At 42.2% G+C, this 24025-nt stretch overlaps 1 protein-coding gene across 4 annotated transcripts in view; it reads right to left on the bottom strand.

The window, feature by feature from the left end:
* Positions 1-24025, bottom strand: part of LOC309568640 (serine/threonine-protein kinase BRSK2-like) — a 496199-nt gene that overhangs the window by 13615 nt on the left and 458559 nt on the right. For 2 of the 4 annotated variants that reach the window (XM_082274362.1, XM_082274363.1), the window contains 4 exons: positions 22573-23104; positions 17564-17612; positions 5220-5343; positions 2676-2856 (listed from right to left, as the gene is read on the bottom strand). In XM_082274362.1, coding sequence (XP_082130488.1) covers positions 2676-2856; positions 5220-5343; positions 17564-17612; positions 22573-23104 — 886 coding nt within the window. The remainder of the gene's footprint in view (positions 1-2675; positions 2857-5219; positions 5344-17563; positions 17613-22572; positions 23105-24025) is intronic. The other 2 variants (XM_082274364.1, XM_082274365.1) reach the window with 1 other exon arrangement.

Here is a 24025-nt window from a genome sequence, read left to right as displayed (position 1 = left end):
CTTCTCCGTCAGCTCTAGGTCACACTCCACTTTACGGCAGCGAGGGGTCCTTTTCCCACCTCACACAGTGGAGGACCTTCCTGGGGCAAGCAGGGGTGAACGAGGGATTAGAAGGTGAAGCTACTGCTACCACTACCTCTTCATTTTAGGATGGTTTTTCCCGAAGCTCCTAGCTCTAGCTCTCTCACGATCAGGGGTCAGGCTCAAAGACCAGGAGCTATAGCAGTGGCAGTTCACACAGGAACCAGCAGGATAGGAACACAGGCAGGTCACACTGGCAGATGACACAAGCTCACCTGAGGTGCGGAATCTAAGTACTAACCGGTGTTCACCAGCGCTCCTGAAGGTGGAGATAGATTTTGCTGCGTGTTAGTACCAGGTCACGGTCCTCAGGATCGCCCCACCAAGGAGGTGAGCAAGCCAGGGTCCAGTAGCAGATATAGCAGGTAGGAATAAAGCAGAAGCGTAGTCAAGGAGTAACCAAAGGTCGGTAACCAGCAGTTGCAGGTTAGGATTAGCAGAAGTGTAGTCGAGAAACAAGCCAAATGTCGATAACGAATGGTAACGAAGATACGGCCGGCAGCAGGAGAGACAAGCGAGATGTTGGCTGGTGAAGGCACAATATTCTGGCAACCAGGAAGTGCAGAGACATGGCTCTTTGGAGGAGCAAAGGGTTCAAGGCAATTAAGATTCACAGCAGGATCATTCAAGGATTTGTCCAGGGAGCTGGCCAGCATTCCAGGTGGCTCGGCAAGTAAAGTCATTGCCAGACACAGTGGAGGTCCCAGGTTCAAGTCCGGGTCCTGACAGGCTCCTTCCTGGCACCATCTGCAGACTCCTACCCCCACACTCCATAAAAAATCATTCCTAAACAGTAACCCCTGAAATAAATCCTGTAACAACAACTGATTAAAATGTATTGTGCAGATTTTATATAAACTCTTTTTTAAATACCTTTTAATACAAAAGAAAAAGGATGAGGGGAGGATGAGCATGCCGTCCCCCAAACCATACCAGACCACATGTCCACAACATGGAAGAGCATCTTGTCAAGGGGGTCTTGACCTATATTAATAAGCACAAGGGCTTTTTACCACAACCTTGGCCCTGTGGTTGTTGGGGGAGAGGTCTGCAGTTGGTAGACTTATCGGAAATTTGGAAGCCCCCTTAAACAAAAATAGGGCTCCCAGATACTGCTCTTCTAATTGAATAAGTATTGGGTACCACTACCCAATCACAAAAAAATATGTAACTTCGATATAAAGACACCCAATGTTTGACAAGTGAACCTTTAGAAACATACATTTATTCACAATCTCCATATGAATGGTTATTGGGCCCATGTAAAAGAGGAGAAACTTATCCTAATTGACATTAAAGCATTAATAGTTACCAAATCCATACAGGATCACCAGTAAATTAAAAAGGGACTAATTGGGATCCACTAAATAGATCAAAATGTACTCTGCTTGTAGATGGAAATCCTCCCCTCAATGGTCATTTTACATGGGAGGCAGCTTGAATCAGGGCAGCTAAGGGCTCAATCTTCAGGGCTTTTAGGATAGAGGAGAAATGGTATCTCTGACAAAATGGTATCTCTGACAGGTGACTATTAATGGAGAAAGATGGAGAAATGACATTATTACCTAATCTTTGCCATAGGGGAGTTGTAACACAGCATAATAAATTGGCTCTGAAACTGAAAATCTGCAGTACCCAAAGCAGGTATGGCCATTCCTTGCTGTTTAACACCTTGTGGGAGTCCAGTGAGACTATAGGCTTGCCTTCAGTGTGGGGATGCAAAAATGGAGAAACCTCCTGGCAATGGCATTTGCTTTACATTAGGCGTTCAGTATGGCAGAGATAGCAATTAGCCTATAATGGGTGTATTTGGGAACAGATCTCTGTTATCACAAGCAGAGGTTCCCAAATCACCATTTCCAATAGAAGGTAAAGTAGTGGACTTGTATACTAAAGCAATGTTTAAATAAAGAACTAAAGTACTGAGCAGGTAGGCTGTGCTACCTCTTTGTGTCCCAAAGTTTACATTTTGACTGGAGTGTAACTTTAACAGTTCAACAAATGGCTTATTACAGGTATTGCAGTTATTTCAAATTCCAAATTTCCATGTCTGTTCTACAAACATAATAATAAACATAATTTCCATATCCATCTTTATAAGTTCAGCTGCAAGGTAAGAACTGACCATCCTTAAATGTTAAACATAACAGCCTGTCAATTAATACATCGCAGGTTGAAATAATTTTTTTTTGCGATCATGGCAGATTGTTCTTGGTGAGAACAAAGAAACTCAGCCCCAGGCTTGTGACAGTCTAATGAATTGTGCTGTAATGGGAGGACGCTTGTCCATTGCAGGAGATGCTGTCAAGCTCAGCTGTCAATCACAGTTTTGCTTTTTGTAACTGTGTTACAGAGTGCTTGACAAATTTACAGAATAAAAGAATGATTGACAATTTGGCCTCTTAGAAGCTTCTGCAGCAGCTGAGGCATGTCATCCCCACAGAGGAATCTTACACTTGCTCCCAGTTTTTCTGAATACCCTGTATGTGTGAAACTGTCGAACAGCCTGTTATCCGTTCGATTAATTAATCTTATCATAAAGAAAAACTGTCCTCCCTGTTTGTTCTTGCCATTAACATGCACGGCAAGTTTACCTGATATTAGAGTGAAGGTCACAGAGTAGATGCCATTCTCTTTTTGTGCTTCAGCTCCCTCGGAGTAACTGATGTCCACCTGAAATTTGACAGGTTTTTGGAACACAGATGGACCCCCTGATGACTTGTACTCCGCTCTGAAGCTGGTCTGAGAGATCACGCTGTGACTTAAGCTTGGGATCTAAAGGAAGATAAAAAGAAGGCATTAAGCAAAACGTTTAACTGTTCTATTGTAAGCTTTAACAAGCGGGGATGTACTACTTTTCCAGCTATGTTGCGTTTAACAGTTTTTTGCTGTACAGTATGGGACATAGTGGCAGTTAATAAAAGACAATAAACAGCAAAAACTTTCAACATGTTGCTGCACTAAAACTCCCAGGGTGCTTAACTAGCAAGAGACAAGTGGCCACATAGGAGTATCATTCATATTCATATTATAGTAGAAGTACAAGTACAAGTCATCTTTCCAATTGTAAGCATTTTAGTCCAAGGACTGGGCAATATCAAAACACAAGTTTATTGTAAGGGAATGCAAAAAACGCATATTTTGTATTTGTATATCACAGGACACGTGTTCATAATCGTTACATTTTTCTACATGGGTTATACTGCCATCTTCAGGTGAATGGACACTGGCCAACAAAAAGGCAGGAATTCCCACCCCTTCCAGCTCAGCTAAGCTTCAGTTTTGTGCTAGTGTCTGAAGATGATGGATACTTTCCTGAGTCTCTCTGAAGATCACTTTTTCAGGGATAGAAAATTGACCTCAAGGAAATACCATTGTACTTAGACGGCTTATTTTACTTTGTCAAATTCCTAAATTCTATTGTTGACAATATAGCATGGGGCAGATTCTAGCTTTTCCCTAATCTGGTCTGGACATGTCCTTGGCTTTGAGTATCATATAGGAACAAATCCTTGCCTTGGCAGTGCTTTTTCCGAGACCTGTTGTGTTTCATTTCTTGGTCAAAGCTTTTGTTTAGGTAGTCACCCGGATTGTTTTTCCTGTGTCCCCCTCTAACCCCATGGGACCTTATCCAGGATTCGTTGGCTTTGCGCTCTTCCACCTTTAAACCTCACTGAGAGATTCCTTTGCCACTTCTTATGTACAAGGTTTTCTTTTTGTTAGCCATTGCCTCAGCTCACAGGGTCTTGGAGTTAGCTGCATGAACCTTTCCTGGTTTTTCACCAGGATACAAGAGAGGTGTTTTCCTCTTTATTACATAAGGTGGTTTCACTTTAATCAGGACAATGTGTTGTCATCCTTTTGTCCTAAACCTAAGTGTCCAAAAAGAGAAGGCGCTTCACACTTTGGTTGTTTGGGCTGTTTGCATTTGTTCTCGTGTCTACAGCTTTGTTTTGACAGTCTAATTACCTGTTTCTCTACCTGAAGGACCTTGTAAGGGTTAGGCTGCTTCTAAATCCACTATTTCCAGGTCGATTTTTCAGCTAATTTTTGGGCCTACGAGATCAAGGGTGGGGATTGTTCTTTCCTGGTTAAGGCGCATTTCTCAAGAAATGTCAGTGCCACCTGGGCCACTCAGCATCAGGCTTGTGTTAATGAAGTATGTAAAACTACTTCCTGGTCTTCTCTTCACATGTTTATGAAGTTCAACCAGCTTGATGTTTTTGCCTCTGCGGACACCAGTTAAGGTCTTGCAGCCAGCTTTGTTCCCCCTTTTCTGGGGATTTGGGCTTCTTGACCTTGTTGCTTTGTTACCCACCCTTCATATTCATTGCTTTTCGACATCCCATGTAGTAATGACTATTACTACGCTGTGATCCTGTGATATACGATAAAGAAATTAGGACTATGTTTTATACAAGGTTCTGTCCTAGGGCCAATCCTGTTTAATTTATTCATAAACGATCTAGAGAAGGGGATATCCAGCACAATCTCGGTATTTGCGGATAAAAAACTAAGCATGCCAATATCTTCTATGCAGGATGTGGAAACCTTACAAGCGGACCTGAACAAAATAATGGGGTGGGCAACTACATGGCAGATGAGGTTTAATGTTGAAAAATGTAAAGTAATACACTAATGCACAAATACTGTACCGGTGATGACCCTAGCATAAGGAACAACCTTTTCAGAGAAAGGGAATACAATAAGACGCGTGGCCACTCACTAAAACTAGAGGAAAAACGGTTTAACCTTAAAATACGTAAGGGGTTCTTTACTGTCAGAGCAGTAAAGATGTGGAATTCTCTTCCACAAGCAGTGGTATCAGCACGGAGCATCGATAGTTTCAAAAAACTATTAGATGGGCACCTTTAAAGACCACAACCTAAAGGGGTATACAATGTACGGTTAACAGCAAACACACACACACATCATAGGTTGAACTGGATGGACTGATGTCTTTTTTCAACCTCACTAACTATGTAACTATGTAACAATATGCCTTACCACATACATTATATCTTTTGTAAATACTAATTTGCAACAGTTGGCATTTATTTTGTCAAAAATCATGGCCCAGCTTTTCTTTTATTTTTACACAAATAAATACATATTCAGTAAATGAAGATCATACTTACTGAGAGGAAAGCATGGACGATATCAGCTTTTATAGAGCTGAGAGGTTTGTCTTTGATTACTACAAATATCTGTTCTTCTTTATCTAAATTAATGAAGTTACCAAACCAGGACTTCTTTGCAAGTCTAAAATGAGACAAAGTAAATGGTTAGATAGAATTATAAATGCTATTGTTACAAAGATAGTTTAAATTAATTTATTTAAAATGAAGATCAAAGTAAGCATACAAAGAGAAAAGAGGCTGGTGCCAGCGACAAGTGCATTTGCTACCACTGCTCTGATAAAAATATTTTAGAAGAGGAAAAAAAAAAAAATGTGTGTATGTATATATGTATATATATATATATATATATATATATATATATATATATATATATATATATATATACAGTATATACATACACACACACTATATTACCAAAAGTATTGGGAAGCCTGCCTTTACACAAACATGAACTTTTTTGGCATCCCAGTCTTAGTCAGTAGGGTTCAATATTGAGTTGGTCCACCCTTTGCAGCTAAACCAGCTTCAACTCTTCTGGGAAGGCTGTCCACAAGGTTTAGGAGTGTGTCTATGGGAATGTTTGACCATTCTTCCAGAAGCGCATTTGTGAGGTCAGGCACTAATGTTGGAGAGAAGGCCTGGCTCGCAGTCTCCGCTCTAATTCATCTCAAAGGTGTTCTATCAGGTTGAGGTGCACACAGTAAGGTCAGGACCTTTCTTTGTACACTGGTCCAAATCATTTGGTGGAGGGGGCATTATGGTGTGGGATTGTTTTTCAGGGGTTGGGCTTGGCCCAAAGTTCCAGTGAAGGAAACTCTTAAGGCGTCAGCATACCAAGACATTTTGGACAATTTCATGCTCCCAACTTTGTGGGAACAGTTTGTGCGTGGCCCCTTCCTTTTCCAACATGACTGCGCACCAGTGCACAAAGCAAGGTCCATAAAGACGTGGATAAATGGGTTTGGGGTGGAGGAACCTGACTGGCCTGCACAGAGTCCTGACCTCCACCCTGATAGAACCCCTTTTGGATGAATTAGAGCTGAGACTGCGAGCCAGGCCTTCTCATCCACATCAATGCTTGACCTCCTTTTATTGTGAATTTTATACTTGATATTTATATGTCATATATTGAGTCACACATGCACTTTATAACACAGGTCTAATCATTAATAGGAATCTTTACATATTTATTTGTCTTATTCAGCGATTAGCATCTAATTAGCAAGCGCTGTATTTGGCCTTTTTTAAAGACCATTCCTTTGACAAGTTTACTTTTTACTGTACAGCAGCTGCTACACTTTAATTTATTCTCATCAGATTCCTCTATAAATATACCAACTATACACCTTATCTTTGGCGCGTGGAATATACTTTGTATAATTTTTACACATTTCCATAGACACACTCCTAAACCTTGTGGACAGCCTTCCTAGAAAAGTGGAAGCTGTTAAAGCTGCAAAGGGTGGGCCAACTCAATCTTGAAACCAATGGACTAAGACTGGGATGTCATTGAAGTTCATGTGCGTGTAAAGTCAGGCGTCCCAATACTTTTGTTAATATAGTGTGTGTGTGTGTGTATATATATATATATATATATATATATATATATATATATATATATATACAGTATGTGTGTGTACAGTGGGTATAGAAAAGCATCCCCCCTAAAATAATCACATTTTGTTGGTTTGCAGCCTGAAATGAGGACAGACACAGTTTTTGTTTCATCCAGATGAATTTACTAGTGCAACTTATAACATCAAAGTGAACTGGCCGTTTTTGTTCCAGGCGTTTTTATGGGCATTTTTTGAGCGTCTTTGGAGGCAGGCATAACATCTGAACTTCTGTATAGGGGTATATATACACACACACACACACACACATATATGTATATATACACATACACACATATAGGTGTGATAGGAGCAGAGCCCTATGCCTGCAAATAATTTCATTAGCGCAGGCATAGGGTTCCGCTACTTTCACACCTATATGTGTGTATGTGTATATATACATATATGTGTGTGTGTGTATATATACCCCTACACAGAAGTTCAGATGTCCTACCTGCCTCCAAAGACGTCCACAAAAAAGCCCAATAAACGCCTGCAACAAAAACGGCCAGGTGTGAAAGGAGCGGAGCCATATGCCTGCTCTATTGCAATTCTAAGACAAACAATCTTTTTTCTATGGCGGTCACCCTGACATGGAAGAGTTTGGTCACCCTGCCATAGCAGTCAGAGTCAGTTCACCCTACACTACACTACGGTCCCCCTGACACCTAACACTTTCCCTACAGAAACTAGATTATTGAATCTAACTATAGTGGTATATAGTACCCTAACTACACTAGATATCCCTTTCCTCACACTAATAATTGCTAAATGACACTTTTGAAGCAGGAGTAACAGAACTGCTTCCACTGTCTTCCACAGCCCCTGTATTACAGTGCTAGAGATTTGGCGGGCTATGTCATATACTGGGGGGCGTATTCACTACTGATTTGCGTCTGGACCCCCTAGTCACTCCAATCACATTCCTAGCATCCTCCTGCCCCCTCAATTGGCTTTTACTGATGGTTCTGGTCCAATCACGGGCTTTTAAAGCCCAGTTCCTGTCCCATTGCATTTTGGTCGGTTCTGGTTGCCGAATTCCAAACTTTTTCCGGAAAAACCCGAACCGTTCGATCATCCCTAGACTGCAGTCTTCAAATCATTCCACCGATTTTCAATGGGGTTGAAGTCTGGGCTCTGACTAGGCCATGCAAGGACATTTACCTTTTTATCTTTCAACCACTGTGTGGTCATTTTTGCTGTGTGCTTTGGGTCATTTGTGATGTTGGAAGGTAAAACATCTTCCCATTGACAACTTTCTGGCAAAGGGCAGAAGATTTTCCACAGGAATTTGATTATGTTTTGCCCCATCCATTTTTCCTTCTATCTTGACAAGCGCTCTAGTCCCTGCTGCAGAGCAACACCCCCATAACTGGATATTACCACCTCCATGTTTTACTGTAGGAATGGTGTTATTTGGATGGTGAGCTGTATTGGATTTCCACCAGAAATATCCTTTGGTGTTAGGGCCAAATAATTAAATTTTAGTCTCATCTGACCACCTTAAACACATCTTAAAAATTGGAAAATGTGAGATAAGACTAAACTTTAATTATTTGTCAAATTCTTGAGCAGAATTTTCTGCCCTCTGCTAGAAAGTTGTCAATGGGAAAAAACGTTTATCATTCCAACATGACAATGACCCAAAGCACACGGCAAAAACGACTACACAGTGGTTGAAGGAGAAAAAAGTGAATGTCCTTGCATGGCTTAGTCAGAGCCCAGACTTAAATCCCATTGAAAATCTGTTGAATGACTTGAAGACTGCAGTCCACAAACGGTTACCATCAAATTTAATTGAACTTAAGCAATTCTGCAAGGAAGAGTGGGCAAATATTGCAAAGTCCAGATGTGCAAAGTTAGTAGAGACATATCCCAACAGACTAAAGGCTGTAATTAAAGCAAAGGGTGGTTCAAAAACAAAATACTGACATAAGGGGGGGAGTGATCCTTTTTATATCTCAGTGATTCTGTTTTTATATAAATATATATATATATATATATATATATATATATACAGTGCATTGTGAAAGTATTCGCCCCCCTTGAACTTTTCGACCTTTTGCCACATTTCAGGCTTCAAACATAAAGATATAAAACTGTAATTTTTTTTGAAGAATCAACAACAAGTGGGACACAATCATGAAGTGGAACGACATTTATTGGATATTTCAAACTTTTTTAACAAATAAAAAACTGAAAAACTGGGCCTGCAAAATTATTCAGCCCCCTTAAGTTAATACTTTGTGGCGCCACCTTTTGATGCGATTACAGCTGTAAGTCGCTTGGGGTATGTCTCTATCAGTTTTGCACATCGAGAGACTGAAATTTTTGCCCATTCCTCCTTGCAAAACAGCTCGAGCTCAGTGAGGTTGGATGGAGAGCGTTTGTGAACAACAGTTTTCAGTTCTTTCCACAGATTCTCGATTGGATTCAGGTCTGGACATTAACTTGGCCATTCTAACACCTGGATATGTTTATTTGTGAACCATTCCATAGTAGATTTTGCTTTATGTTTTGGATCATTGTCTTGTTCGAAGACAAATCTCCGTCCCAGTCTCAGGTCTTTTGCAGACCCCATCAGGTTTTCTTCCAGAATGGTCCTGTATTTGGCTCCATCCATCTTCCCATCAATTTTAACCATCTTCCCTGTCCCTGCTGAAGAAAAGCAGGCCCAAACCATGATGCTGCCACCACCATGTTTGACAGTGGGGATGGTGTGTTCAGGGTGATGAGCTGTGTTGCTTTTACGCCAAACATAACGTTTTGCATTGTTGCCAAAAAGTTTGATTTTGGTTTCATCTGACCAGAGCACCTTCTTCCACATGTTTGGGGTGTCTCCAAGGTTGCTTGTGGCAAACTTTAAATTACACATTTTATGGATATCTTTAAGAAATGGTTTTCTTCTTGCCACTCTTCCATAAAGGCCAGATTTGTGCAGTATACGACTGATTGTTGTCCTATGGACAGAGTCTCCCACCTCAGCTGTAGATCTCTGCAGTTCATCCAGAGTGATCATGGGCCTCTTGGCTGCATCTCTGATCAGTCTTCTCCTTGTATTAGCTGAAAGTTTAGAGGGACGGCCAGGTCTTCGTAGATTTGCAGTGGTCTGATACTCCTTCCATTTCAATATTATCGCTTCCACAGTGCTCCTTGGGATGTTTAAAGCTTGGGAAATCTTTTTGTATCCAAATCCGGCTTTAAACTTCTCCACAACAGTATCTCAGACCTGCCTGGTGTGTTCCTTGTTCTTCATGATGCTCTCTGCGCTTTAAACGGACCTCTGAGACTATCACAGTGCAGGTGCATTTCTACGGAGACTTGATTACACACAGGTGGATTCTATTTATCATCATTAGTAATTTAGGTCAACATTGGATCATTCAGAGATCCTCACTGAACTTCTGGAGAGAGTTTGCTGCACTGAAAGTAAAGGGGCTGAAAAATTTGGAACGCCCAATTTTTCAGTTTTTTATTTGTTAACAAAGTTTGAAATATCCAATAAATATCGTTCCACTTCATGATTGTGTCCCACTTGTTGTTGATTCTTCACAAAATACAGTTTTATATCTTTATGTTTGAAGCCTGAAATATGGCAAAAGGTCGCCAAGTTCAAGGGGGCCGAATACTTTCGCAAGGCACTGTATATATATATATATATATATTTTTTTTTGGTTGCTTGATGTGTAATGCCTTAAAACCCTTGTTGCCATGTATAGGTTGCTAATATGTATGATCATGGGGGTAGCCATAGTTTATCATTACAAATACAATCCCGGTTTCCTGTTTTGTAGTGCTGGTTAATAATACAATAGTTTGGCTCGAGTCACACCTATGCATGTGGCTTTGGAGCATTTCTGTAGTGCCTTTTGCTGTGCTTTCAATGACTCAATGATTTTTACCATGATTTTACCGCAAATTGTGTTTTTTTATGTTTTTTTTTTTTTTGGGGGGAGGGGGAGAAATTTGTTGTTAGCCATATTTAAAAATGCAAATCGCAGCAAATCGCCGTAAAAACGTAATACTTGCATTTTGGATGCAGGTCCATTGAAGTCTATTACGTGCAAAACACTGCAAAAAAAAAAAAGTCCCTGACCGTTTCCAAAAATGCAGAGGCACAAAAATGCATTGATGTGATCCTGTTCCATAGGAACCCATGTTAAAAAAAATTAAATGCATTTCTGCAAAAAGCATGCAAAAGCGAATTCGTGTAAATCCAGCCTTATTCTTCACTCAGCTCATTAAAATTAACGCACTGCTTGTGTGGCTATATGTCAGTATGGATGAGTTTGAAGTTCGGTCTGAACACAAGTTATGGGAGGTGAACGTCATGTCTAATAGATTACTACAACTATTATACATGACAGCTGCTCGCTGCAAATAACTTTTAAAGATGCCAGTGGGTGTAGGCACCACCGTGCCCTTAACCACCAAACATGTAACCAGCCCCATTCACTTACATGACTGGAAATCCCTGGCCATGTAGCAAAATAGTGGGGGTAGTTTAGAAGGACCCCACACAAGAGAAAATGAAAAAAAGGTGTAAGCCCTCCTCCTCCAATTTTTTTCCTACCAGACCCCCTCCCCCCTTTTTTTTATAAAAAAAAGCTGTCAAAAACTTTCTGTCTTTTTTTTACACTTTACATTTTTTTGTGAATGAATAGAAATACTATGTAACCTTTACTCATTCATTTGGATGCCTCCTAGTTGTTAAAGTGAGTTTCCAGAGTCTAATAAGCCCCTATGCCCGCAAGCCCCCACACCCAATGGGCCAGGGTATTGGGGAAGAGGCGCTCGTCCTCATCAACATGGGGACAAAGTTCTTTGCCAAAGGGTTTTGCCCTCCCTATGTTGAGGGCTTGTGGCCTGGTATGGTTCAGGAGTGCGGGGGATTTGCCAAACCTTCGCCCTTTCCTGACCTGCCAGACTGCATGCGCAGATAAGGGTCTGGCATACATTTTTGGGGGCTAGCTCCTACTTTTTTTTTAATTTTTAGTTGGGTTTTCTCCTTAAAATGCATACCAAACCTGATGGGCCTGCAATGAATTAGAGGGGGGACTCCATGCCCTTTTTTTCTATAGGGATCTCTCTTTAACTTCTATATCACACCCTCATCTAGGTCAAGGGTCTGGTACAGTGAAGATAAATGGAATCGCTGGCTGCTTTGTTTACAAACAGAATGAGGAAGAATGAAGAACAGAATGAAGAGGCCATGAGATCTCATTTTACTGAAAATGTAAACACACTTTTTTTTTATGTGAGCCTGAGTTCACACTATTGCGAAGACAGACATAGCATGTGATTCGCACTGCATTGCTGTGCAGATCACATGCAAGGTCTGTTCAATGCAAATTCAGCCAGACAATTTGTATGGCTGAGCTTGCATGGAATTCGCACAAAAATGTTGCAGGAACTTTTTTTTCCTGCACTGGAATCGGATCGCATGGGTGTTCACACCTATGCAATCCGATTCCTGTCTGAATTCACAGTTCACACTGCGATATGCGAACAAATTCTGGGGGTGTCATTAATTTTGTGTTGACACCAGCTTGTGTTGACACCAGCAGCGGTTCGCAGAGGGCAGTGTGAACTGCCTGCGGGGGAAGATTTGTGCTGGTTCCTCCTTCATAGTAGTGTGAACCCAGGCTAAGTGTCAGTGTTGCGGTAGTAGGTTGTATACAGCTCTAAGGGCTCTTTCACACGGTCCGCTCCGTAGGCGGATCCGTGTTGCTCAGCAGGGATCGATCCGCGATCCCCGCTGAGCCGGGCGGATGACAGCTCCGTCTCCGCTTGCAGAGCGGAGAGGGAGGTGTCTCAGCACCCGCTGCCCTCTATGGGGGATCGGATGAGAGCGGACCGCTTGTCCGCTCTCATCAGATCCGCTCTGCTCCGATTACTGAACGGATGGAAAAATAGGGTTTCCATCCGTCCAGATTTCACGCACAGGATCGGATGCGGATGGCAGCAGGTGTCAGCGGAGGTGTCTCCGCTGACACCCGCTGCCCCATAGAGCTGCATGGAGGATCCGATCAGATCCGCCTAAAAAACTGACAGGCGGATCTGATCGGATCGCCCGTGTGAAAGAGCCCTTAGGCTCGATTTACACTGTTGCGACTTGCTGTGCGACTTGACACATGTCAAGTCGCACAGCAAGTCAAAAGTCATTAATTTCTATTTGGCCCGTTCTCACTGCTGCGACTTGAGTTGCGGCGACTTGAAAAGTAGTTTGTGCACTACTTTTGGGCCAACTTCAGTGCGACTTCCTTCTATAATGAGGGACAAGTCTCACTGAAAGCCGCGAACAAGTGAACACTACAGAGTCGCGCTAGAAGTAGCGTGACTCTGTAGCCGCAGCAGTGGAAACCGAGCCTAAGATGCGCCATGTCACAGGCAGGTTCAAGGAATCCCTCTCAGGCTTCTTTTTTAAAGGAATTTAGCTTTTTTACCCCCTTAATGACCAGGCCATTTTTTCCGATACGGCACTGCGTTACTTTAACTGACAATTGCGCGGTCGTGCAACGCTGTACCCAAATGATATTGATGTCATTTGTTCACACAAACAGAGCTTTTTTTGATGGTATTTGATTACCGCTGCGTTTTTTTTTTTTTTTTTTGCACTATAAACAAAAAAATAGCAACAATTCTGAAAAAATAACAATATTTTTACTTTCTGCTATGAAACACAGCCAATAATTTTTTTTTTAAATCTATTTATTTTCATCAATATAGATTAATATGTATTCGGCCACATATTTTTGGTAAAAAAAAACCCCAATATGTGTATACGGATTGGTTTGTGCAAAATTTTCCACATCTACAAACTAGGGTATAGATTTATGTCATTTTTATTTTTTATTTTTTTTAACTAGTAATGGTGGTGATCAGTGATTTTTAGTGGGACTGTGACTTGTGGTGGACAGATCGGACATCTGACACTTTTGACACTTTTGAGGGGACCAGTAATCAGTGCTAAAAATATGCACTGTTACTGTAATAATGACACTGGAAGGGAAGGGGTTAAAACAAGAGGCGATCATAGGGTTAAGTGTGTCCCTAGGGGATCCTTACTAACTGTGTGGGGGATGGACTCACTAGATGAACACAGAGATCTGTGTTCCTAAATAGCAGGAACACAGGATCCCTGTGTTCCTCTCTGACAGAACAGTGGTCCGCCTTGTTTACATAGGCAGACCGCCGTTCTGTCCCTATGGGGAGCAATCATGGATGGCCGGCAGACATCGCGTCCACCGGATCCGCTGAATGGTTCCCCCTCTGGCCAATCAGCGCACATGCGTGCCCCACTCGCTATTGCAGGAAACAATGTACAGGTACATTGTTTCGCATAATAGAGCCGTCCTGCCATAGTAAAAGTGCGGCAGCTGCTCGTCAAGTGGTTAATGTTTCACATAAAGCACTGCAAAAATTGCTGCTTTTTCGCCAAATAGAAAATATTTTGCTTTGGTACATGTTCCCCAGGGCAGTGCCCAGCCCTCCATGTTATTTGTTTGACCATCCCTAGCTTATTAGCCCAGCAAACAGCAATTACTGTTTAGTTAATATTCTGCTCCCATTGATTCAGCACCTGAAGTTTATTATTGTTTGCTGAACCTGCCCCGAATGGAATCCAGGTACATTTGACTCATCACTATATATCAGCAGTTGACAAATAGAGTAATTACACTGAGACAATGACAGTTCCCTCTACTGGCCAATCTACAAATTTCCATACCTGATACAAGAAAAAAACATGGAAGAGTAAGCATTTAAGGATAAGTTCACCTTTTCTAACATGTTACATCCGTATTAAGGGTGTAACACGTTAGTGCTGCAGCTGCCCTGCGCCTCCCTGATTCAAGCTGTAACAGCAGAACGGGGGTCTTCTCTGCCCACCCAGCCTTGTCACTCATTCACAGTATTCTGTCTATGGGAAACTACAACTACTGACATCCTTTGCGGTTTTAGTTCTCAATGAATTATCGGGGCGCTGTGGGAATTCATTGAAAGTTCCTGTCAGTGTGTAACTGATTTCTCGTACGAGGTGTGAGCACACAGCTTACACGCAGAGTCTGCAAGAGTCATGCATGTCCCCCATGATCTCCTGATTGTGGGTGCAATGCTTTTAAGGCTCCTAATAAAAAAAAAAAAAAATAAATGCACATTTTTTTACCTGCAAAAGATATGCATTTATTTTTTATTTTTTGAAAAGGTAAACCTATGAACATGGGCGTCCGCAGAACTTTTCCCAGGGGGGGCATCATTTTAACCACTTCTGGAAGGATTTGCCCCCTTAGTGACCAGGCCATTTTTTGCGATTCGGCACTGCGTTACTTTAATGGAAAATTGCAACGCTGTACCCAAAAACAATGTCCTTTTTTTTTTACCACAAATAGACCTTTGATTTGGTGGTATTTGATCACCTCTGCGGTTTTTAGATTTTGTGCTATAAACAAAAAAAAGAGCGACAATTTTGAAAAAAACGCCATATTTTTTACTTTCTGCTATAAAACATTCCTAATAAAAAAAGTTTAAAAATGTAATTTTTTTATCAATTTAGACCAATTTGTATTCTGCTACATATTTTTGGTAAACAAAAATCCCAAAAAGAGTATTTTAATTGGTTTGCGCAAAAGTTATAGCGTTTACAAACTACGGGATAGATTTTTATTTTTTTATTTATATATTTATTATTAGTAATGGCGGCGATTTTTAGCGAGACTGCAACATTGCGGCGGACAGATCAGACCCCTAACTGACATTTTTTTTTCCAAGTAACTGACATTTTTGACACTTTTTGGGGACCGGTGACACTAATACTGACACTAATACTGTAATCAGTGCTAAATAATATGCACTGCTACTGTATAAATGACACTGGCAGGGAAGGGGTTAATACTGGGGGTGATCAAAGGTGTTAAATGTATGCCTGTGTGCTTACTGACTGTGTGTGTGAGTGTGTGTGTGTGGGGGGGGGGGGGGCTCTGTGACAGACACAGACAGTTTGCAGTTTCAGCTCAGCTGAACCTGCGGATCTGTCCCTGCCTGTCTGAAAGAAGATCGGCCTGCTTTGTTTACATAAGCAGGCGGGTCTTCTCTCGGTTACCCTGACGATCGTGGGAGGGCAGCGGCAATCGCCGCCACTCCTCCCGGGGCCAGCATCCCGCTGTGTCGAAACCACATGCACTCCAGTCACGTAGTACTACGTGACTGGACGCAGCCAAGCCACCCTGCCGCAGTAAAAAGGCGATGGGCAGTCGGCAAGCGGTTAAGATCAGCCATGCTCCACCCCTTTTCAACAATATCATGAAGGGGAGGGGCTTTGTCATTATCACATAAAGCGCAGGCATTCAAAGGTTTGAGAAACCTGATGCAAAAGCAAAGCTGACCCTCTCTGTTTTGGGTTCGTGCAGGCGGCGCATGCATACATGTGACGTCAGTACGTGCTGTGATGTCACGTGCCATGCCTCTGTGCACTGGGCCACAAATCTCCTCAATTTCCTTGTCCCGGACTCCCCTTCTCCTGGAATGATAGCACTGGGGCCTGGGGCTTAGGACAGTGGTCTGCGCGGCTGCTGATGTCAGTTACCGCGCAAGCCATGACTCGCGTGTATTTATTTTTAAAGGGGAAAAATAAGCCCCTCTTTACCAGTTTTCAGAGCGCTGATCGCCACCCACTTGACCCACCGCCTCTTTTCCTCTCCTCCCAACTGACGTCAGCGAGGAATCCTTGGCCCTGCAGGCAGCTGCCTGTCAGACAGGGAGAGGAGAGAGCTGGCGGCTCACGTGAGCGACGATCAGCGCTCTAAAAACTGGTAAAGAACGGCTTATTTTTTTTTAAAACACATACATAGACACAGGGGCATGGGCACACAGGATTATTAAACAGACCAGACAGGATAGTATAAAGTGGCTTAACAACCACTTTAAAGTGGAAGTTAAGATTCCAGGGGGGGGGGGGGCACATTTGCCGCCCCCCCCCCCCATGCGGACGCCCATGCTTATAAACTCTGTTCACTGCAGGTAGAAAATAAGTCAGCTGACAAAGGGTGAGGACTGAGGACCTAATGAGTGCTAGAGTCCTAAAAACTCATGTATTCAGGGTAAATTGTAGACAACGTAAAATACAGATCCACCCTATAGTTTCCTTATTTTTTTATTGACAGGTCTAGAAAATATTTAGTTTTGTTTTTAATACCAGACAATAGGGCAAGTTGACCTTACAGAATGAGGAGAGTTTGGGGTCTGCAAATCTATCATAGTTATGTTCACTAGTAGTCCAACAATATGCAAGCGGCATGGAACCGACGTGGAGTTTGTAAAGTTAAAGTATGACCTCAGAATAGTATTGTCACCCTTCTTTTATAATACAACACAGCAGGGGTATGTGGTTTATTAGACTAATAAAGTCTACCACTTTCCAAATATTTGCAACATAACATTTTTGTTGTAGAGATGCACTTTAATATCTTTCTGATGTGATATTGGTAATCTGTATCCACAATTTTAAAAACCCAACAGGTCCCTGGAAGATCAAAACTGAACACAACATGAAATGATCTGTAAGGGAAATATGTAGTAGAACATTAGCTCACAGTTAGCTTCCACCTTTTTTAGAGTGAAAGAAAACTTTTATTAGCTGCTGTGACTATATAAGCCATCCTTCAGACATTCTGATATATGAGGCTCATTATGTTCTGTCCCCATTTATTACAGTTAATGAAGTGTACTCACTCTGGTGAGGATTCTGGAGTAAGACTTGACATTTCTTCGGGAGTCGGCACTATAAAAAGTACAAGCATGATTATAAAGAGCAGATAAAATGCATTACTAATAAAACTGCATAGAAATACTGTATTCTCTAATGGAAGTCAGGGTATTGTTTTAAAATGAGCTGCCCAATGCTTAAACATATGCATCACTTGCACCTACTTTCCTTCTTATATTTATTACAGTAATAAAATATGGTTTCAGTAAGGAACAAGATGTAAAAAAAGTCATATCAAAATCATTTAGGTTTCATTCACACCTGAGCATAGCCATTTACTGGCATTTTATATGCGTTTTTCCTTAAGTGTTTGTGCAGCTTTCACAATAGTTTTAAAGCGCTTTAGAAGCATATTACAAGCGTTTTAAAGCTTAAGGAGTTTTTTTTTTTTTTTTTTTGAGCCAATTGAAAGCTCTAGGAGGAGGAGGAAAGGGAGAGCAATTAGGGATGGAGAGCTGCTATTTGAGCAGAAAATGAGCAACAAAACGCTCATAAAATGCTCAAATCAAGCGATTCTATTAAAGTCTTTGGGGCCAAAAATGCTTGAAATCTGGCAAAAAGAAGTTCATGTACTTTTTGAGTGACAAGCGTTTTGCATTCAGGTGACAGAATGCTCATATGTGAACAAGGGCCATTGAAATGAATGGGATTTGGCTTAAGAGTTTTAGAGCTACAAGCTTCAAGCAGAAAACTTGAACAGGGCTTTATGGTAAACTGTGCAGATACACTATATTACCAAAAGTATTGGGACATCTGCCTTTACACGCACATGAACTTTAATGGCGTCCAGTCTTAGTCTGTTGGGTTCAATATTGAGTTGGCCCACCCTTGTAGCTATAACAGCTTCAACTTTTCTAGGAAGGCTGTCCACAAGGCTTAGGAGTGTGTCTATGGGAATGTTTGACCATTCTTCTAGAAGTGCATTTGTTCAGTCAAGCGGGAAGGCTCACAGTCTACGCTCACATTCGGGTTGAGATCAGGACTCTGTGCAGGCCAGTCAAGTTCCTCCACCCCAAACTCGCTCATCCATGTCTTTACGGACCTTGTTTGTGCATTGGTGCGCAGTCATGGTGGAACAGGAAGGGGTCATTCCCCAAACTGTTCCCACAAAGTTGGGAGGCATGGAAATGTCCAAAATGTATTGGTATGCTGACGCCTTAAGAGTTCCCTTTACTGGAACTAAGGGGCCAAGCCCAACCCCTGGAAAAAAAACCACACCATAATCCCCCCCCCCCCCCACCAAATGATTTGGACCAGTGCACAAAGCAAGGTCCATAAAGACATGGATGTATGGGGTGGAGGAACTTGAGTGGCCTGCACTGAAACCTGACTTCAACCCGATAGAACACTTTTGAGATGAAGTAGAGCAGAGACTGCGAGCCAGGTCTTCTCATCCACATTAGTGCCTGACCTCGAAAATGCACTTCTGGAAGAATGGTCAAACATTAACATAGAAACACTCCTAAACCTTGTGGACAGCCTTCCCAGAAGAGTTTAAGCTGTTATAGCTGCAAAGGGTGAGCCAACTCAATATTGAACCCTACGGACTAAGACTGGGATGCCATTAAAGTTCATGTATGTGTAAAGGCAGGCGTCCCAATACTTTTGGTAATATAGTGTAACTTAATATATGCTTTTTTGCCTTGTCAGACACGGTAATATGCAGTCTTGGACCCAATAACCTAACACACAAAGGTGGTAGGTATAAAATGTTTTCAAACAAGATTCACACAGCTTTCATTTAGGTATCAATCACATTTACAGTAGGCTTTCATTGGAAAAATGTGCGAAAGTTATACAAACCATGCATGAAAACATAGGTGGACCCGTAAGTGTTTATGCTTGCTCTCTCCATCTTAAATACAGTGGGTACGGAAAGTATTCAGACCCCCTTAAATTTTTCACTCTTTGTTATATTGCAGCCATTTGCTAAAATCATTTAAGTTCATTCTTCTTCCTCATGAATGTACACATAGCACCCCATACTGACAGAAAAACACAGAATTGTTGACATTGTTGCAGATTTATTAAAAAAGAAAAACTGAAATATCACATGGTCCTAAGTATTCAGACCCTTTGCTGTGACACTCATATATTTAACTCAGGTGCTTTCCATCTCTTCTGATCATCCTTGAGATGGTTCTACACCTTCATTTGAGTCCAGCTGTGTTTGATTATACTGATTGGACTTGATTAGGAAAGCCACACACCTGTCTATATAAGACCTTCCAGATCACAATGCATGTCAGAGCAAATGAGAATCATGAGGTCAAAAGGAACTGCCTGAAGAGCTCAGAGACTGAATTGTGGCAAGGCACAGATCTGGCCAAGGTTACAAAAAGATTTCTGCTGCACTTAAGGTTCCTAAGAACACAGTGGCCTCCATAATCCTCAAATGGAAGACGTTTGGGACGACCAGAACCCTTCCTAGAGCTGGCCGTCCGGCCAAACTGAGCTATCGGGGGAGAAGAGCCTTGGTGAGAGAGGTAAAGAAGAACCCAAAGATCACTGTGGCTGAGCTCCAGAGATGCAGTCAGGAGATGGGAGAAAGTTGTAGAAAGTCAACCATCACTGCAGCCCTCCACCAGTCGGGGCTTTATGGCAGAGTGGCCCGACGGAGGCCTCTCCTCAGTGTAAGACACATGAAAGCCCGCATGGAGTTTGCTAAAAAAAACACCTGAAGGACTCCAAGATGGTGAGAAATAAGATTCTCTGGTCTGATGAGACCAAAATAGAACTTTTTGGCCTTAATTCTAAGCGGTATGTGTGGAGAAAACCAGGCACTGCTCATCACCTGTCCAATACAGTCCCAACAGTGAAGCATGGTGGTGGCAGCATCATGCTGTGGGGGTGTTTTTCAGCTGCAGGGACAGGACGACTGGTTGCAATCGAGGGAAAGATGAATGCGGCCAAGTACAGGGATATCCTGGACAAAAACCTTCTCCAGAGTGCTCTGGACCTCAGACTGGGCCGAAGGTTTACCTTCCAACAAGACAATGACCCTAAGCACACAGCTAAAATAACGAAGGAGTGGCTTCACAACAACTCCGTGACTGTTCTTGAATGGCCCAGCCAGAGCCCTGACTTAAACCCTATTGAGCATCTCTGGAGAGACCTAAAAATGGCTGTCCACCAACGTTTACCATCCAACCTGACAGAACTGGAGAGGATCTGCAAGGAGGAATGGCAGAGGATCCCCAAATCCAGGTGTGAAAGACTTGTTGCATCTTTCCCAAAAAGACTCCTGGCTGTATTAGATCAAAAGGGGGCTTCTACTAAATACTGAGCAAAGGGTCTGAATACTTAGGACCATGTGATATTTCAGTTTTTCTTTTTTAATAAATCTGCAACAATGTCAACAATTCTGTGTTTTTCTGTCAGTATGGGGTGCTATGTGTACATTCATGAGGAAGAAGAATGAACCTAAATGATTTTAGCAAATGGCTGCAATATAACAAAGAGTGAAAAATTTAAGGGGGTCTGAATACTTTCCGTACCCGCTGTATATTAACTGATTGAAAGGATTAGAATGACCCTGTCAGGGGGTAATACAATGAAAGCAGTACTTACGTTTGGTGGCCTGTTTGCTTTGTAGCAGTGTCAATCCTATTCTACAGTTCCAGGTATGTGGAATAGTGTGTCTCCTGTTGGCCGCTGTAGTTCCTCCCATAAACTTCTATGTCACTACTGTGTCCTGCAGTGACTAGGTGTCTGCAGGAGAAACCACAGCAGCCAACGGGGCTACCCAGCAAGCACCTCACGATCTTGCGCATGTGCAGTGGGACCTTATCACGGCCGTAGCAATGGAGCCTAGTATCGAGTCATTTCCGGTTTAGAAATAACGCAATGCTAGCCGAATAGGATGCCTATTGACTCCTGGCATTAATTACACTGGTATCCAAGGAACCAATGCGAAAAAGGATATGGCATACCTCGCTGCGGAGGGGTTTGGACGGAAGTAGAGCTTTTTTAGCAAAAAAAAAAAAGGTACTATATATTTAAAAAAAAAATGACACTATCCAAAAAGGAATGGCAGAGCGATCAGCAACACATGTGGTTGTACATGCAAATTAGGGTGGAGCTCTGCTTTGAGGTGATTCACCCACTCTATTTGTCCTGTTTACCATTAACATTGAAAATTAAAGTTAAAGAAAATCCTAAGTTTTGGGTTGTCCCCAGAAAACTAATAGAGACGAAATCTTCCAATCGGGACGCTAGTCCTGATGACCTGGGGGTCCTTAAGGAAATCCTTTAATTTGTAGGGATTTCCTCTCACTTTCTGTTTGGCTATTGGACAGGAAGTGAAGGGAAATCCCTGCAATGGGACAAAGATGGAGAAAAAAGAAACTGACAGGAGTTATAACAATCCCTTACTTTATCCAAAACCAAAAAAAAGTTTTGCCTATAGTTCTACTATAATCTAATATAGAGCTCACTATTAGCTATACCCGCACTGGTAGCATCCCTACTTATATTACATATGCATTTAACCCATAGAGGGCTCAGATTAGTTTACAAAAAAGGACTAATGCTAAAGCGACCGACCACATTAAAAAATACATAATTCCACAGGGGTAAATTAACGCTTCAAAATTTTTAATGAATTTTGAATCTGAAACTCTTACTTGAGGGCCTTCTATCAATCCTTAATCTGCTCTTAGTTAGAACATTTACTCTTCAATGTATACATTTCAACAGAAAGGGATGATGGGTTTGCTTTAAATACAGAGAAAATATTTTATTTTAAAACTGAAAAATCCCAGAGGTGTTGGAGAAAATGTAAAAATTTTAACATCTTAATTTCAGTTAATAATATTCATTTTTATTTATTTACTTATTTTTTTCTACCCTGATCTGTTTGTACCTTCTTATTAGTTGGCACAAGGCAACAGCCATTTTATTCAATATGTAATACTGAAGCTTATTCAACAATGTGCCACTAGATGGCAAGCTAATGCAGAACAATTAAACCTACCTTGCAATTTCCGACGATGGAAGCGTGGGGATCCCAGAAAGCTATTCTTGATAGAGTTGAGCCGTGTCTTCCAAGCCACTCCACCAACACCAGGACTGGAGGGAGGGGTGCCACTGGGTGTCCCAGTCGGACTGTCCTTGGGCGTATGTACTGGGGTGCCCAGCGGGGTAGGGAGGGGGCTACCTCGGGGAGAAGGGTGAGGGGTCACCTGCGGCAAAGGGATAGATTTGGTGGTGGATTTAGTACCAGGGAAAAAACGAGCAGGCAGTGAGGAAGGGAAGAAAGGTGGGGATAACGGGGAGCGATGAGGTGAAGTTGAGGAGTCATGCGGTGGGGAGGAGGCAGTCATGGTAATGGGTAAGGGATTGGATTTAATGGTGTGGAGGGGCTTCTCTCCCAGGCTGGTCTTAGCAGGCAGTGTCTGGGTCTTCGGGTCAGGCTGACGGTGAGCAGCTTTGGATTGCCAGATGGCACGGGGATCCTCCCCATCAGCGACTTCCAGCGGTGTGGGGGAGAAAGTGAAAACGGGACTCTGGCAAAGGGGGGACAGAAAAGTGCCCAATGGGCATTGATGTTTGACAATGAGATGGAGCAATGTGGTAGGACATGGTGTTCTATTGCTGTGTGCTCAACATATATAACAGATACGAACCTTTGTCAATGCCAATTTTCAAAAAGTTCAGTAAACAGCAGAAAATTGAAAGCTATGTTTCCATCGTGTGCATTATCAAACATGTGGAATGGCTAGCACAGTAAATGTAGTCTTGAATTTAACACATGCTATGGTATGTGCCCATTGTATACTATGTATGTGTGTGTGTGTGTATATACACTGTATTACCAAAAGTATTGGGATGCCTGCATTTACACACACATGAACTTTAATGGAATCCCGGTCTTAGTCCATAGGGTTCAATATTGGGTTGGCCCACCCTTTGCAGCTATAACAGCTTCAACTCTTCTGGGAAGGCTGTCCAAAATGTTTAGGAGCGTGTCTATGGGAATGTTTGACCATTCTTCCAGAAGCACATTTGGGAGGTCAGACACTGATGTTGGACTAGAGGCCTGGCTCTCAGTCTCGGCTCTAATTCATCCCAAAGGTGTTCTATCGGGTTGAGGTCAGGACTCTGTGCAGGACAGTCAAGTTTCTCCACCCCAAATTCGCTTATCCATGTCTTTATGGACATTACTTATGATGTGAGGTTGTTTTTCAGGATTTGGGCTTAGCCCCTTAGTTCCAGTTAAGGAAACTCTTAAGGCGCCAGCACACCAAGACATTTTGGACAATTTAATGCTCCCAACTTTGTGGCAACAGTTTAAGAAAGGCCCTTTTCTGTTACAACATGACTGCGTATGCCAAGCATTCTCGCCCACATCAGTGCCTGACCTCACAAATGCACTTCTGGAAGAATGGTCAAACATTCCCATAGACACACTCTTAAACCTTGGGGAC

Source organism: Pelophylax lessonae, assembly GCF_965119305.1.
Source record: "Pelophylax lessonae genome assembly, chromosome: 12".
Lineage (NCBI taxonomy): Eukaryota > Metazoa > Chordata > Amphibia > Anura > Ranidae > Pelophylax > Pelophylax lessonae.
This window is presented reverse-complemented; position numbering and strand designations above follow the sequence as displayed.